The sequence below is a fragment of the Phoenix dactylifera genome, chromosome 2 (genome assembly GCF_051530095.1).
Source record: "Phoenix dactylifera cultivar Ajwa chromosome 2, Ajwa_hap1_PhDact_Kaust_v1.1, whole genome shotgun sequence".
Taxonomy (NCBI): Eukaryota; Viridiplantae; Streptophyta; class Magnoliopsida; order Arecales; family Arecaceae; genus Phoenix; species Phoenix dactylifera.
Genome location: NC_143191.1, coordinates 40,085,658 through 40,103,232, shown reverse-complemented (window position 1 = coordinate 40,103,232; position 17,575 = coordinate 40,085,658). Strand labels below are relative to the sequence as shown.

At 42.2% G+C, this 17,575-nt stretch overlaps 1 protein-coding gene across 24 annotated transcripts; it reads left to right on the top strand.

The window, feature by feature from the left end:
• The first annotated feature begins 960 nt into the window (after positions 1-960).
• LOC103710656 (myb family transcription factor PHL7-like) lies at positions 961-10,410 on the top strand. Of its 24 annotated transcripts, none has more exons than XM_088716394.2 (10): positions 974-1,076; positions 1,216-1,314; positions 4,579-4,687; positions 4,780-4,807; positions 4,996-5,181; positions 5,670-5,746; positions 5,826-5,895; positions 6,029-6,086; positions 6,692-6,761; positions 9,622-10,410. In XM_088716394.2, the coding sequence occupies exons 5-10, from the start codon at positions 5,055-5,057 to the stop codon at positions 10,174-10,176; spliced, it is 957 nt and encodes a 318-aa protein (XP_088572520.2). In that variant the 5' UTR covers positions 974-1,076; positions 1,216-1,314; positions 4,579-4,687; positions 4,780-4,807; positions 4,996-5,054; the 3' UTR covers positions 10,177-10,410. The 24 variants fall into 24 exon arrangements, with proteins under 24 accessions (XP_088572521.2, XP_088572512.2, XP_088572517.2 ...); XM_089928998.1 differs by having other exon boundaries at positions 975-1,076; positions 4,956-5,181; positions 5,826-5,868; XM_088716396.2 differs by having other exon boundaries at positions 975-1,076; positions 4,780-4,875; positions 5,826-5,868.
• Positions 10,411-17,575: the final 7,165 nt, after the last annotated feature.

Sequence of the window (17,575 nt, the reverse complement as noted above, 5' to 3'; positions counted from 1 at the left end):
ACCCTCTAGCTATATCAAGGTAAACTTCGACAGTAGCGCTTGTGGCGATGGTGTCAAAGCAGATGTAGGATTTGTGATCAGAAGTCATGATACTAGACTGATTGCTGCTAGGGGGTGAAGCACCGGTAGACTGTCAACTATAGGGGTGGAGCTCAGGGCAGCATCGAAAGGCATTACCTATGCTATGTGAATTTTAGAGGCAAAGCGTATCATTTTCAAGGGAAACTCAATCTTGGTGATCGAGAGGCTATGAAGTGGGGGCCGAAGGGGGATGAGCACCCTTTGCTGTGGGATTTATTTTGGATGCGGGAGGAGTGTAGAGCGTTCGAGCCTGTACATATGTATTGGGAAGCGAACAGAGCAGTTGTATGGGTTGCCTTCTTTGCGCTTAGCATTCAAAAAAGATCCTGTGGTCTTGTCAAGGGGCATCTCTGTATCGCTTTCTCTTTTTTTTTTACTTGATTTTGCTGGTTGCATTCATGCCAGAATGAGATGAGTAGCCGTTGTACCAAAAAAAAAAAAACTATTATCGTGCTCGTCATCACCATCCACATTCATCCCGATGGTCCCTAGCGATCTTCAATAGCAAACACTTCGAGAGCTTCTTGCAGCTTTCTTATAGACCACCCCCTTAACACTTGTTTAATTAAAGAAAATGACCCTCTTAACCCCTAAATTAGACTATTAAAGCCGCCAACTACCCTACAAAATATCGAATTCTCTCCGAGCTTTGTCGGAACAAGGCCGTCCCTCCCTAACGGAAGATTCGAAATTATATGCCGTCAGCTGCCGTCCCAAACCATTCCAAATTTCAACCGATAGCCCAGCTTCAAATAGCCTCGCTGCGTGCGTACCAAGCCACCGGAGGCAAAAGACAAAATGATGACGAATTGGAAAGTGCCACGTACGCTATTCGAGGCCAATCAGTGGGAGAGGCTCGTAGGAGCCCGTGTCCGAAGAGTGGGCAGCCCCTGGGCCTGCCCGCGGGCAGGGCTATGAGAACGGAAGCGACGCCCGTTCGATATTTTGACCGCTTGTCTCTTTGATTGGCCGAAGCTCGACGAATCTCCGAGCCCGTAAGAAAATGACCCTCCCTGACTCCCATAAGTTTTCTCCATAATTCTTAATTTTTACCAAAAGGATCCGATTATTGTTGCTGGTAATTACCGGATCTGGTGTTATCTGTTTAATTCTGCTCTCTTCTTTTTGTTCCAGTCAATTCAGTTCTCCGTCGCAGCAGAGCCCCTGGAATCCTTTGACTTTGATACCTCCGGAGCTCCCAATTCCAATGATTTCTGTGGTTTCTCGATCCGGGTATCAATCTTTTCATTTTCTTGTTTCTTGTTCCGTGTGGATTTTATAGTTTCTTTTGCCATTTTGGTTGGATTGGGGGCGTTTGATCAGTGGCTTTGTGTTGTTTTTTCGGAAGAAATTGATGGTATTTGAGATCTATTGCGAGGAAAGTGGTTTTCAATGTTGTTTTCCCCCAAAACCTGGAGCAATTGTGGGTTTCTATTTTCCGTTACTTCCTTTTTCTTGGTCCTTTTTGGATATTTTTTTTTAATCTCTCTCCTGGAATCTTGAGTTGTGATTCGAATGATTCTGGAAGACTGTTGCTCCAAAACCTAATTCTTGAGAAAAGGGGATATCAGAGGAGTAGAACCCATCTTCCCATCACTTTCCGTTAACGGATGAGAAAACCCTTGACGGCATTGAAGTTAAGGGCCTGGCAAGAAGCTAAGGTGTAACTGCTTTCATTAGGTTTCTCTTAGATTTCTGTGAAGGGTCTCCCTTTAAGTGCTAACCTCCGGCACTCAAATTACTGTTTTTTTTTTTTTGTTGCTGGTCGGTGGTCTTTGCTAATAAAGAACAGTAAATTGATAGCCACTGATCCAGTACCTGTTCTTTTACTTGGGTTCTTTCCCTTTGTCTCCATAGCCAGTCTTATGTTTTCATAGGTCTCCAGATTCTAAGATTGAATTTCCTGCACCTTCATATGTTGTTTTTTTTTTTTAGGGGGGGGGGGGGGGGGGTTAACCGGATGATTCATACAGAACTTGTACGAATGCATCCAACAAAATCTGAAAACAACAAATTGCGAAGTGCCATAGGCAACTTCCTCTCCCCACTCTATAGGGTACTCTCAGAGTGGTCGGCTACATACGAGGCCATCCAATCCGTGGCCCCATTCGCCTCTCTGAAGACATGCTTGGTCTGAAACTCCACGCCCTCGGCCATGTTCCAGATATTGCGCGACAGGGGGTGGCACCCGTGCACACCGCCGGTGCTCCCCGTAATCTAGCTGATCACTATAGCTGAGTCCACCTGAAAGAGGACTGCTCTAGCACCTAGGACACGTCGGGCATGGCCCAGCTCCAGCGAAGCCACCCTCAACTCAGCCTCTGGGACCGAGACCTCGAAAATCTGGCGCCCACCAGCAACAACTGCTCTCAAGTCCAGGCCTCTGATGACAAAAGCCCCACCTCCCCTCTTACCACTCTCCAAAATACATTCGTTGAAATTAATCTTGAAGAAACTCGGAGGTGGAGGCTCCCAGGTGAAAAACACCGTCCGAGGTGCTGCAACTGCAGAAGAAGAGCCCCAGGTGCCCCGAGCTATTACGGGTCCATCCGACCAAAAGACCTGGACAATCTCGAAAGCCTGAACCCGTGCCCGCTCCACAACGAAATGAGGGGGAGGACACTTCTCACCAAAGGTCCAGGCATTTCTGGCCAACCAGATTTGATAGGCAAATTTTGGTGACGCAATTTAGGAGAGGAAGCAATAGAATGCAAGACTAGCTGAAGGACCTTTAAAGAGTACTAGTGATAACAACCTATGTAGGGTACATGCCATGCCCTTTCAGGAGCTTTCTGCTCTCAAAAGTTTTGATTGTTTCTGTCAAACTTAGATGAAATTACAAGCTGTTAGCCTTCAATCGAGAGAGAAAAAGAGAATAAAGCAAAGAGAGAGAAGCGTGGTCTGGGTCTAATCAAAAGCCTGGTCTATTTGGTCCTAGTCGACTATTAGGGGAAGGTCTAAGCCTAGTCGGATTGTGGACCCGATCTAAAGAGATAATATCACATCAGGTGATAGATGTCTTGTTTTCTTTTTCTTTTTTTTGGTAAAATATGGATGGCAAAATAGAGTTTCCTCATGTCATTCAAAAGGGAAGACAGAGAAAATGAAAGGAGGAGTTGTGGTCCGACGGTGGCACGGTGAGCACGCCGGGGGGTCCTCGACAATAGCTGGCGACAGCTTAGGACGATGGCGGTCCAAGAACAGGGTTGATTGAAGAGGAACTAAGGTCTTGAGTTGGGTTAAAATCAGGGAATAGGGACTCGGCTTTGGGAAAAATGGAAGAGGGTGAGGGAAGAGAACTCGCCGGCGAGTGGCAGAGGTGGCGAACCTTGGCCGAAGGTGGGAGCATTCGCGGAGAAAAATCAGGTAGCGGTAGATCTCGAATGGGAAAGCAGAGTAGGGGGGCTCTAAGAGGGAAGAATGGGGTTTTGGATGGCGGTGCTCGGCTGTGGTGGTATGGCAGCCACCGGAGGCGAGGAAGAAAGGTAGAGGGGAGAGGATCTAAGCTTGGTGGTGGATCATTGCAAGGAACGAAGGGGATTTAGGGATTTAGATAAGGAAATTCTGGAAAGGGTAAACTCGGCTCAATGGCGGATAACATCGGCATTTCATCGATTGGCAATGGACCCAACGGCTGACGGCCATTTACACTGACCCCGTGGAGTCCTCACTGGCTACGCCCTGCATCCTTATCCCCACGGTTGGAGCTCGGGATGGGGTTCATGATTCCCTTGTTTCGATCCTTTTTTTTTTTTTGAATTTGAATTGAAGTCGGTTAGGCCTGCTGAAGACAGGCCCAATTTGGGCCAATTCTCGCACCTATCATAAAAGTTAATTGAGCAGCTTTTGGGGAAATTTTGTGCAGGGTCAGCGTAACATTTTTTGATTTTATATTATTTGCAATGGTAACCAGCATGACATAGTTGAAAAAAGTCATCTCTTGTCAGCAATGGCTCTATAAGTCTGATTTGGTTATGTGAAAATTAAGCCTCAAAATTTGGTTGTTTGGATAAAGTTCCTCAAAATGCCCCAAATCCAAGAGATGTTGGAGACTATCATAGTAATACTTTACTGACAAGAAAAGTTGATTCTTGTAATACGAGGTTGCGGCCTCCTGTTATTTAAGCATTCACCTCAGAATTAGTTGGACATGGCTTGAGTTATATAATTTAACTATATACCAAAAAACAATGAAAAAGGTATAAGTTTCTTTTATAATGAAGGACTGAAGAAAATGGAAGTTGAAAGTGCATTTTGAGCTCTTCAATGTTCTTATCATAGATAAATTGTATTAGAAATACCTAAAAGTTAAAATTTCCTCCAATTTCTTGTTTCAGATTGTTGATATGTAGAATATTCCATTAGTGCCAAATGCTAGTTCAGCTTGTGCATCTCAAGTGTTTATAAATACAAATTCATCAATTAATGTGTGACTCTGCTAGTTTCTGATGCATCTATTTAATGTATTTATAAATAAACTTGTTTTGGTATTTACAGATAGTTGTAAGAGAATCTCGAGCAATAAAGGCAGTTTCTTGTTGGCTACTCTTGTTCTTGTAGTAAATGCGGAGGGATTAATGTAATCTCTCCTCATACTTCTAGCCAGGTTAAATTTATATATCTTTTCCTTGGTTGCTTTCTGTTGAATGCAATAGCATAAAAGATGCCTGACATGGTCTTATTGTATTTCTCTGTCAGATTGAATGTTAACTATCTGTGATTTTCTGTGAGAGTCTACTTTCATCTCTTCCTATATTTCCGATCTATATAGTTATCGATACAAAACACTATTTGGTATTTATCTCTGTACATTCTGCCAAATCATTCAGTGTCTTATGTTTAGCTGATATCAGTTGCTGTCATTGTTTTCACAGATATGATAAATGTATCAACCAAAATTTATCTCCAATGTAGGCTCAGCTCACAACAATCCACTAGCTTGTGACCAGCCATTAGAGTTAACTGGCAACAATATGGGCCCAGGCAGCGGAGGGACCGACCCAAATAACCCTAATCTGGCCTCAAGGCAGCGGTTGCGATGGACACATGAACTTCATGAACGCTTTGTTGATGCTGTAACGCAACTTGGTGGACCTGACAGTTAGTGCTTGGTTTTTTCAGTCTCACCAGCTGGAGTTTCTTGTTTCAGCTACTTGACTCTGTCCTCATATTCTCATATTTTGCATCAATATGTGTGATCATTTATTCATTGAAATCCTAAGATATTGGGACTACATAATTTTTAGCTACTTAATGGTTTAACTATTTTTGATATCATGGTTAGGTAATTTTTAGCTGCTTAATGGTTTCATTGTTTCTGTCAAGGAAAATAGATATGTATATACGTATGTATGTAGGTATATAGATACGTACGTACGTTCATACACACACACATATGTAGTTCTTGGAGAATCAAAATAGTAAACCAAGACTCAATCATCTATAAAATGAGCCAATTAAGTTTAGAATTTTATGATAGATGCGCAGCTTGGTTTATCTGGTAAAACTTGAGACTCCATTTACCTCGTTAATGCATGATAACCTTGTCAATTCTAATGTGGTCATTTAATTGCTTCACACTATGACAGGAGCCACTCCTAAAGGTGTACTCAGAATAATGGGAGTACAAGGGTTAACCATATACCATGTGAAAAGTCATTTGCAGGTATTTTGCATCGATGGCTTTTCTTCTTCTCCATTAGTTATTTGTGCTTTTCCTGACTCCATATTTGTGATGCATCCAGAAATATCGGCTTGCAAAATATGTTCCTGAATCTTCATCTGATGGTACGTTACGAAATAGCCTTATAGAAGGTTTGACAAGCTTTGTCTCTACTTTTTGTTTGATCATGGAAGCTATTTCTTTACATGAAAACAAGGACCTGAAATGCTGAATCTTTGATCACCATTATATGGTTCAATTCTAACAGGGTTTCCATTCATGTAGGTTCAAAGGGTGAAAAGAAAGATCCTGGGGACCTACTTTCAGGCCTTGAAAACTCCTCGTAAGTATGACGTATTTTTTCTTTTATTGCACAAATCAACATGGAAAATAACTGGTGCTGATCCCTTTTGCATTTTTCAAACGGAACTCGAATTTCACCTCGTTAAAACTAGTTTATGTTATCAACTTTGCTGTGGGAACCTTGGCCTAGACAGAGGCACCCACTGTTTGATGCTCACTTCTTAATGACTCCAGTTTTATTTTTAACCAAGTTCTTGCTACTTGTTCATGTTACTCACATTTAAATCTAGAATTTATGATCTATTAAATAGTATCAATTTTTTTTAACCTTCATAACTATGACCCTTCTTTTTGGAGACCATGGTCATAACTGGTAAGGGGACAGAGGGGAACTGTGTTCGTATATGTGTAATTTTCTTTTCATGCATTTTGTTTCTCTGGCGATCTGAGTTATTTGTCTGCTCCTTTTTCTTTTCCGGCATCATTTAGACTTAATAATGAAACTGATTGTTTATTTTTTATAGATTTGTTGTTTTCTCCATGTCCCTCTTCTCAAGTTAGTCTTCATGCATATTGTTAATCAAATAATGGGTATGCAATCAAGGCCGAACTCTTTCATTTTAATTTCTTAATTTTTAATGTCAGAGGGATGCAAATTACTGAAGCACTTAAGTTGCAGATGGAGGTGCAAAAACGGCTGCACGAACAACTAGAGGCAAGTTAAACAATATGTTCTTGTAAATATGATACGATAATTCAAGTTTATGTGATTTCAATTGTTATGTGATAGTCAAGCTGAGTAAACATGAGTCACTGAGGCTGCAATCTAAGTTTAATCAAAAAGCTATAGTGAGATAAAGTCCATGAAAAGGATACTGTGATGTCAGTATAGGCAGATCCTTTAATGATTTTCAAGATCAAGCCATAAGAGAACCCCATTCAAGTGAGATATTTTAAACACAATGAATTTGAATGATAAACTTTCTAATGAGCAAGAATCATATATGGTACTTCTATGACTAATCCACCACAAATGCGTAAGTTACACAAGGAATGGAGCATAATATGATTTCAGTTGTTAATGTTTGCATTCCACCAAAATGAACTAACCAATTAAGGATTCTTCATCCTCACTTTGTTGGCATTTGTCTGCTGTGCTTCTTGTGTAATTTTTATTTTGGGCATAGAACAGCAACGCCAGACCTAAATTTTCTCAAACAAAGAAATACTTATTGGATGCCTGGCAATTTTGCTTTCAAGAAAAGTAATAATCTATGATGGTTTTATGTCAAAGAGGCCTAGTGCGTGGTTCTGTGAATTATAGTGGTTTGTTGATTTTAGAATGCCTTAACTTCTTTTTTTCCGTCACTATCATAACTATTGGAGAGGCTGACGGACATGCTTGGTCCTATTCTACCTTTATGTTCCCCTGATTCTTTATTCTTTATTTTACTGATATGGAATCAAATTCTGGTGAGACGTCTTGCAGGACACTAGTATGGGGTAACATCCTAAGTTTGGGACAAGACCATCCCGCTATTGTCCCAGCATCCTGATTGGCATGTCTTGGGATATTGCCAGTCCCGAGTGTCAGGACGAGGTGGGACGGCGGTGCGCCCTATTCCATGGTAAACCAGGATAGCCCTGTACATTTTCAGAAGTGACAATCTATCCTCTACTAATCTTGATGAGCAAGTGAAGTCATTGCACAGCATGCATGATAAACTAATGTAATGAATCAAACAGTTGAGCAATTCATCAAGATCAACAAAAGCAAGAAAACTGCCTCTCACAGATACTAGATCAAAATTGCTTCAACAACTTGCTTGCTGTTCCATTAACCATGCTCAAAATTTTACGGAAATGTCGTATGTATGACAAAAAAAGAAGAAGAAGCTTCATGCAGCTGCATGCATCTTTCATTCAATTTCATTTCTTGTTCCTTCCTTCCTTGCTTCCTTTTCTGAGTGTGAGTGCATAAACTGAATCCAAGGCCAAATAGAATCCTGATGTACTTACATACCTACTAGGCCCCACCTTCTAGCAGGACTGAAAGTAGTAGCACAACCCTATTAGTTCGATGTTTCACCCACCATTGTGTATCATTTAGTCAGGAATGTCTAAAGTTAAGGCCTAGCCATCACTTACTATTGCACAAATAAACAGACCTAGAGTTTGATAATGGAGGAAACTTTTCCTCTCAGGTGGTTCCGAATGTTTGTGTATAGATGGTAGTATGACCATCACCAATTATATGTTAACTTAAAAAAATCAATTCGTATCATTGCTTCGTACTGTTATTTTCAATTGATCCAGCCTGTAAAGAAATTGAAATATCCATATCCTTATTGGTATAAATATAGTAAATAGGACATCTCTATTGAAGAAATGATGAACAGGATGTATTCTATTTATAGAACCACTTTTTGTAATGTGGTAGATTCCTTCTTCTGTTGAGTAAATGCTCTTCTTTCCTAATAAGAAGACATCTCATTATCAGTAAAAAAGGCACTATTCATTTCAGATAAATAACTAATAATATGAATTATCAACCATTAAACTTAAACACATGCATCACTAACAATAGACAAAGTATCCAGCATGTGTACAATTCCATTGAAATACCACCTTATATAATGCGCATTATCATCATATGCTGGATCACTTGACCAAATGATGCTTGTTCCCTTGAATGGAAACTGTTAGGAGCAGAATTACCATCTGCACATTAAAGTTTCCTGTTGCTCTTTTTATCTTTGGTAAATGGTCAAGTAGCGGTTAAGAACCTCTATGCTGCAGGACTTCAGCTTTGATTATAAGTCCATAATGTGGTTGGTTGATTGGTTGGTCTGGATCAGATGTCATTAATAACTGTAATGATGCAAGTGTAACATATTTATTGTATAATTTGCAAGTAGCGGCATAGGACTAGCCATATTATGTATCCCAGGTAGAGTGTAGTCAGAAACATTTCCTGCATGTTAATAAAGCTCCAACTTATAGTAATTCCTGAACAATCAAAATTTTCTTCTGATTGTTTGGTACTAATGCATTTCGTAAGTTGGCATTATGCACACTTTAATTCATATATTTTTTTCTACAGCAATAGATTAGATTTTAAGGATGAGCCTTGGCGCAATGGTAAGGTTGTTCCATTGTAACTTGGAAGTCGTAGGTTTAAAACATGGAAACGGCTTTTCGGCACGTGAGGATAAGGCTGTGCGCGTCTGGCTCTCCCTAAACCCGGCAATGGCAAGAGCCACGTGCACTAGACCAATAGATTAGATTCTGTCCATTGTTGCTGATGTCACCTTTTTCACTTGTTGATGCTTCAACATGCACTTTCGCATAGATATATCAGTTCCTTTCCTTTTTTCCTCTTCATTGGTAACATCAACGAAAGGAGATGCATTAGAACAACTCCAAATTGCGGGAAAAGGGCATGATATTATTCAGATTAAAATTATTTGGGAACCAAAAACACCTAAAATGCCATGATATAGTCTGTAAATTGGAGTGACATGCTTTGATAAAGTGCAGTTTTACATGATCTTAGTTTTAAAGCTTTTTGACAGGTACAAAGGCAGTTGCAGCTGAGGATAGAAGCCCAAGGGAAGTATCTAAAGAAGATCATTGAAGAACAACAGCGGCTCAATGGCGTGCTGGCAGAAACACCAGGTGTGAGCATTCCTGCCCCCATCTCAGGTGACCACTGCCAAGACTCCGACAAGACTGACCCCTCAACCCCTGCCCCAACCTCAGAGTCCCCACGTCAAGACAAGGCCGCTAGTGGGGACCATGGAGGCACAGGCGGGCTCTTCAAGAGCCTCTCCCGTGATGATTCCTTCTCTTCCCGCCGTGAGCCTCTGACGCCTGACTCCAGCTGCCGTGCTGGCTCTCCGGAGAGCCCGAAGCCTGAGAGGCGAATCAAGAGGCAGCGGGGAGCCGGTGACCCAGGGAATGGGAAGATGGAGCTGGTGTTTGCTCATCATATACTTGAGTCAAGTTCAGGCTCAGATTTCCAGCAACCATGCCCGATTTTCCCAGCTGGTGGAGGGCATTTTCATTCCTCCGGCACTTCAATCTGCGATGATGATAGGTTGGAGAATGGATCTGGAAGTGATATGTGATCAAATTAATGCAGTGCTTGTTCTTAAATGGTGGCTTCTTAATATTGCCCGGAGAAATATTGTCAGCAAGAGTAGGTATTATGATTACAACATGATACTTGTACCTGTAACGTTTCAACCATTCCCACTTCATGTGATGCCTGCACTTATTGATAAGTCATGAAAGAAGAGACATGCCTATTCTATTGCACAATCAAATGAAGAAACCAAGTATTTGTGATTTGAAAATCAAAATATACTTGCAGGCTCTGGCTAATTTTATCAGGGATCCTATCAAGTATTTGTGGTTTACAGACTTCATCAAAGCTGGATCTTGGAATGAACCGGCTAGTAGATTTTTCATAGGTTGGCCTCAACGGTATTCAACTTGTTTTCACAGCGGCCACATCTGACCATCTCTTCAGTTCACTCCAACCTCAGAGCACGCCGAGCAACTGCCAACTTTGGTGCAGAATTTAGCGACTACACTAACCATGCTTGAGGAAGGCCCCTTGCATCGACATCTAAAGAGGAGAGAAATTATCATCGTGAGATCATGAAGGAGTTGCAGAACATCCAATGCCGAGCTCTGGCCTCACGAGGCTCACTGTAAAGCCCAGAACATGCTCCGTCGACACAACACTCTGCACATGTGAACATCGAGCAGTTTAATCTGCTCGTACAATAGGTGCAAGCCTTGCCTGCGGCAGCTCAGGGCTTACAGCAAATAGCAGTATAGCCAGAACCAACCCAGCCAGAACCTATTTAGCCTAGTCGCTAACCAACATGCCAAGTTAGCCTCCATTCACGACACCAAAGTCTAGAGCGATCTTGCCAGAGTCAATACACCCGACGAAGGAGTCTTGGTCCATTTTCTTGCCACATGCAACTCCTACCTCAGCGAGAAACCGACCTCGATAGAAAAATTGAAAAGATGGGTTGTTAGATTCAGGCACTCAAAGGATAGACCTCGAGGTCAAACAATAATCTCAACTTTTTCATAGAACCTCTTTTTTTAGCAGATTGTGGAGGAGCCGATTCCACCTAGTTCAAAATGCCTCAGGTGAAACCATATGACGGCACCTCAGATACTTTGGATCACTTGGAGAACTTTAAGGCTCTCTTGATGTTGCATGGAGCCACCGATGCTGTACTTTACAAAGCTTTTTCTGCCACTCTTTGCAAAGCAACTCAATTCTGGTTTTCGGGGTTTCACTTCGGATCAATTTACTCTTTCAAGCAGCTCTTATGCCTTTTCACGATGCACTTCGTCACTAGCCGACCATGTCAAGCAAAAGGAAAGAGAGTCCCTCAGCGACCATATCAACTACTTCAATGCGGCGACCTTGGAAGTCTGTGACCTAGAGCAGTTAGTTGCGATGTCAATAATGAAGGGCGGTTTAAGGCCATCTTGTTTCCTCTTTTCTTTGGAGAAGTGCTTCCCTATAGACTTCACCGAGATATTAGCACAAGTTGAAAAGTATGCCAATGTAAAGGAAGCCATGGCTTCCTATCGCGAGTCAACTGGAGGAAGGCTCGACATAGAAGGCGAAAGGAGACGTGAAGAGTGGGGTGTGTCGTGGAGCACTTCAACCCATGAAGAAAAGAGTTCACGCCGACCAAAGAGTCCTCAAAAATTTGAGAGATATCTCTCACTGCACCGAGGACTCAGATCCTCATGAAGATTGAGGACCGAGATTACTTGTAGCCTCCACCTCAAATGAAGACACCGGCGAATAAAAGAGACAAAAAGAAGTATTATCGATTCCACCAAGACCATGGATATGATACCAAGGAATGCATCCAACTTAAGGATGAGATTAAGGCACTTATCCAACGTGGATGGTTGGATTAGTATGTACATGCTCAGCGTGATCGAGAAGAGCCTGCCTCAAATCAACCGCTTCCGAAGTCGATTGATAACCGTCCGACAACAGGAGTTATCAGCACAATTTCAAGCGGTATTGTTGAGGTTCCAAGCACCTCAGATGATCGAGCCTCACAAGAACCAGAAGTTGCTCCGAAGAGACAGGGCACAAGAGATGTCATCTTTTTCTCTGATGCCAATCTAGGAGGAGTATAGACTCCTCGTGATAATGCTGTAGTTATTTCACTTACAATCGCAAATTTTGATGTAAAGAAGATTCTTGTCGATAATGAAAGTTCGGCCAATGTATTGTTTTATGATACTTTCTAATGAATGAAGTTGCTCGCTGCACAACTGCTTAAAGTCAACTCATCTCTGGTCAGTTTCTCAGGTGATTCTGTCCTTGTGGAAGGTGCAATTAATTTACTAGTCACTGCAGGACAAGATCCTTGAGACAGTACTGTGAGGTAGAATTTCTTGGTAGTTTGGGTCCTCTTTACATACAATGCAATCTTAGGCCGATCTGGCCTCAGTGCTCTCCTTACCATTTGCTCATACGGTTCCCTACTAGAAGCGAAATAAGAGAAATCCGAGGTGACCAAATATTAGCTCATCAATGCTACTAGCCACCCTTAAAGGAAAGAAACTGGTAAAAACACTGCCCATCGAAGGGTTGGATACACGGGACAAGTTGAAAGAGCAATAAGATGAACCAACCGAAGAATTGGTACAAGTCCCTTTGAGGGAAGAAGAACCTAACCAAACTATGCAGATTGGCTCAAACCTAGATGAAGAAACACAGGCTAAAGTGATTAACTTTCTGCACCAATGCTGACGTCTTCATTTGGTCAGCCACTAACATGCTGGGAATAAGCTCCAAAGAGATCATTTACAAGCTCAATGTGAACCCGACATACCAACCTGTGCGACAAAAGGAAAAAAACTTCGCCATAGAAAGGCAAAAAGTTATAGACCAAAAAGTTGACAAACTTGTAGAGGTCGTCCTTGTACGCGAAGTGAATTATCCTGATTGGCTGAATAATATTGTACTTTTCAAAAAAGATAATAAAAAATGGCAAGTTTGTATTGATAACACTGACCTTAATAAGTCTTGCCCTAAAGACAGCTTTCTGCTCCCGACGATTAAGCAACTCGTGGAAGCGACCTCGGGACATTAACTGTTGACCTTCAGAAAATGGATGCATTCTCTGGGTATAACCAGATTCAAATGACGTCGAGGACGAGGAGAAAATAGCTTTTCTCACCGATAAGGACCTCTTCTGCTACAAAGTAATGCCTTTTGGTTTAAAAAATGCAAGAGCAACTTATTAACGGCTCATCAATAAAATTTTTAAAGAGCAGATCGATCGGAATATGGAGGAATACGTGGACAACATGCTCGTGAAAAGCCGAGCAGTAGAGCAACATATAACCGACCTGGAGGAGGCTTTTGTTTCTATCAGAAAGTTCTGAATGAAGCTCAATCCAACGAAGTGCGCTTTCAAAGTCACCTCGACAAAATTCTTGGGGTTTATCGTAACACAACGAGGTATCGAGGCAAATCCGAAGAAAATCTGAGCAAGACAGAAAATGCAGCCACCGAAGACTATCAAAGAAGTTTAACGTCGGGCTGGTCAAAGTGCAGCACTTGGAAGATTTGTGTCCAAATGGCTTAGCGCTGCCCCCTGTTCTTCAAGGCTCTGAAACATCCAAAAAATATTTAGTGGACCGGGAAGTGTCAAAAGGCCTTTGACCAACTAAAAGAGTATCTCAGCTCATTACCTCTCCTTACAAATCTACAGGTCTGAGAAATGTTTTATATATACTTAGTTGTTTCTCCTTCCGTTGTAAGCTTAGTCTTGATATGAGAAGAAGAAAGATGTTAGAAGTCGATCTACTATACAAGCCAGATTCTACAAGACACTGAGATAAGGTATTCCAGGTTAGAAAAGATGGTCTATACCCTTATCATCTCAGCTTGGAAGCTTCGGCCATACTTTCAAGCCTATTTAGTCACAATGCTAGCCAACCAACTAATAAAACAAGTTTTGTAAAGACATAAAAATGCAGGTCGGTTGGTAAAGTGGGAAGTCGAGCTCGGAGAGGTCGACCTTGATAATCGACCTCGGCCATCAATCAAAGCTTAAGTGTTGGCTAATTTTCTGATGGAATGTACCATTCTTAATGAAGATCATCCCAAGCTCTCAACAAAAAGCAAACTACTGAGTAGCTATGGATCTTGCACGTGGATGGGTCATAAAGCTTGGCGGGAAGCAAAGCCAGACTCATACTTACTAGCCCAGATGGAGTAATTACGGAGTATGCACTGTGATTTAAATTTTTAGTTTTAAATAATGAAGCTGAATATGAAGCGCTTATCACCGAGCTCAAGCTTGCTAAGGAGCTCAGTGTTTCCCAACCGAAGGTCTTCAGCGACTTACAGTTAGTTGTCGGCTAAGTATGAGAAAAGTTCGAGGCTCGAGAGCCGTTGATGATCAAATATCTACGGACATCAATTCGGCCTTTCATATCTTTAATATACAACAAATTTCTCCAATGAAAAATGAAATTTCTCTAAGTACTTGAATTTGGTTTGCACAGTTTGTTTTGTTTGAGTTTGATTTATTGTACCGAACTTCTTTGATGCCTCTTCTTAGGCTTAATTCCAGTGGCTCTCTCCTCGGTACAATAAATCAAACTCCTTGACAACTTTAGCGGCTCTCTCCTCGGCTCTGCTAGACATCTCCTTAGCCTCGGCAGACTCCTCCCCAGCTTGAGTAAATTTTTCCAAGAAGGCCTCCCTAGCCTCAAAAAGATTGCTATTGGAAATCATCGCACAAGTCTGAGCGGTCGAGGCTTGAGCTTCTACCTAGTCGATCTTTTCCTTGGCCTTTCTTGCTCTCTCCATGACTAGCTGAGCTCACTCTTCTGCCCACTCGAGATCACCCCTCAACTTTGCCTCGACCTTGGCAACTTTTCGCTTGGCAGCCTTCCACTTTACCTCAAAATTCAGGACATGACGTCATAACAACCTCGTACATATAGTAAACTTCATGGGCATGCTGTAGAAAAGAAGTGATCAATATATGAAGTAAAACATTGTGAAATTTGGCGTAAAGATACTTACTTGGATTGTCCGAGGTGAAGGTCTCGTCGATCAGTTCATTGACATGGACAGACCTTAAAACACCTTTGTGGGTCTACAATTGTATAGCATGAACAATATCTTTGGCCACCCGAGGAGGTGTCAAGGCCGAGTCAAAATCTTTCACCGACCACCTCGGAATATAAGACTCGGAAGTAGGAAGAGCAGAAGAACATGGGCAGAGGAGGAGCTCGGGCCGGCCTGAGCTAAAGTAGTTGCCTCAGATGAGGGCCGACAAGAGATCAGAGATGCGGATGATGGTTGAGCGAGGACAATCCCCTTCGAAGAAGCTGACCTGATGGGCAACACGATCTCGACCTCGAGGTCGAGTTCCACACTTTCTATTCGCGGTTCCAGCACTCGATAGCAGAGACCTCGAGAACAAAGGCCTCAACTATAGCTTCAGGAGGAGCCAAGGTGGATCCTCCCTTTGTCTTCTTCTTCTTCTAAGGGGCTTCACCCCTAGATGCTACAGCGACTCTCCTGCGCGTAGCTTTTCACATCAATGTCAGGTCAATCTTTATGGCTACAATAGCCGCAAAATTAAAGAAAATATTAGAAAACTTAACCTTGTAGCGAGGTGAAAAGATAAAAAAATCTAAAGAATTTTACCCTAAAGGTCGACTGGGCTCAAGCCAACGTTGATCAGTGTTTTCTCGGACAACAATTCTTGTAGCAAAGAAATCTTCAATTAAGAAAAGTGTCCAAGACTTGATCATCACCGAACAACTATGGAGGTTGGTTCAAAGATCTCCAAGGTGTCCTCCATAGGGTCTCAAACCACCATAGTTGCTCAGAAGAAATAAAAAAGAAATCGGTGAATGAAAGAAGGAGTACCTTGGATTAATTGTTGGCCTTTCTGAGGAGAAAAATACCACCAATTGCTTTTCCAAGGATGCCTCTTTAAAGTAAAGCATCCCCGAAAGAAACAAACGCGGCACGGATGTTGTGAAGGAAACAGAGGGCAAGAAAACCTACGATGACTCACAAGGAGTTCCTCATACAGGCCGAGCCGAGAAGGAGGAGGTTTGGTCACCTGGTCCTTAGGACCGGCGAGCTCAAAAATGAACTCAAGAGGAACGAAGTGTTAAGCTCGGAGCAAGTCCATCTCCTCTTGGGTGAGGCCCGACACTTTGTATCTAGGCCTGAGTGGACTTCGGGCTCAGCCTAACTAGGATGTGAGGAGCCCAAGCTTGGGGAGATTGGTCGAACAACCAACTCCCCCCTGAAACCTTGATCTCAGCCTCACTCATGATGAAGAAAATAGAAAAGACCAAAGGGGGAAAGGCAAGAAAGAAAAAATTCGAGTAGCCAAAAGCGGAAACCCACCGGTGATCGTCGAAAGAAACCAGAGAAAATGCGGAAGCTGGAGGAGAAGAACTTCACCAAAGAAGCACATAGGAGAAAGCTCGAACCGCTGGGGAGATTTGCAGAAGAAGCAAAAAGTGTAAAATGAAGGATAAGGTTACCCTTATATAGGGGTGTGAACAGCTCTGATTACAGCAATAGTTCGACTTCCTGAGCTGATTCAGCCACGTGTCTATTTGGGATACAGTGTGAGCAATTTATCCAAATCACCACATTGATAGCGCCTCGAAAAAACTCTAGAATTATGATGTCTTGGGACAACCCCGATATGATGGCACTTCAAGAATATCAATCGACGCATTAAAATTCTTGTCCTCGATCAAGATGATTATACAACTTTTATCACCCGAACTAAGATTCAATTCGGTCTTAAAAGTGGGAGACAAGTGATAGAGAAATATTGGACATATTTACCTCGGCTTAGACCGACCTCTTTGACCTTGGTACTTACCGAGGTAAATAATTTTGGTGAAAACCAAGGTGCCACTTTGCTCGTGCTAACAAAGACCAGCAGTTATGGCAACACTACAATCAATGCACGATCGGCGTAATTGCTGCTGCGTGTTGCTCACGCAGGATAGTTACCATATTGTTAACGTGCAGCCGACCGTTACCATACAGTTAAGACACGTCACACCAAATCAAATAACGGATCAATATTCTATCTCATATAAAGGGATGGCCCGGGGATCCTCAAGCAAGTTTATTTGGAAATTCCACTTGATAAATTTCCTCCCTTCCACACTGTTGCTCTACTATTCTAACTAAACCATTGGAGGATCTCCCACCGGAAATCTTCCGATAAGTGGACTTTCTGCAAATTGACCTCAGTAGTATTCAACTTCTTTTCAACTCAGCCATATTCGGTCTTACTTCTCTTTGGTTCACACCGACCTCAGAGCAAGCCGAGCAGCTACCGACCTCAATGCAAAAGTTAGTGGCAACACTAACCATGTTTTCGATGATTCTGATCATAATGTGATGAAAATTTAAACAGGAGCGGAATTGATTTTGAAACACCCCGAGCCATTACAAACTTT

Excerpts from the sequence above, each read along its gene's own strand:
- LOC103710656 (XM_088716388.2), top strand. The coding sequence starts at position 4,965 with ATGTATCAACCAAAATTTATCTCCAATGTAGGCTCAGCTCACAACAAT. Across the intron at positions 6,087-6,691 it reads TCAGGCCTTGAAAACTCCTC|AGGGATGCAAATTACTGAAG; the intron begins GTAAGTATGACG and ends TTTTAATGTCAG. Across the intron at positions 6,762-9,621 it reads GGCTGCACGAACAACTAGAG|GTACAAAGGCAGTTGCAGCT; the intron begins GCAAGTTAAACA and ends GCTTTTTGACAG.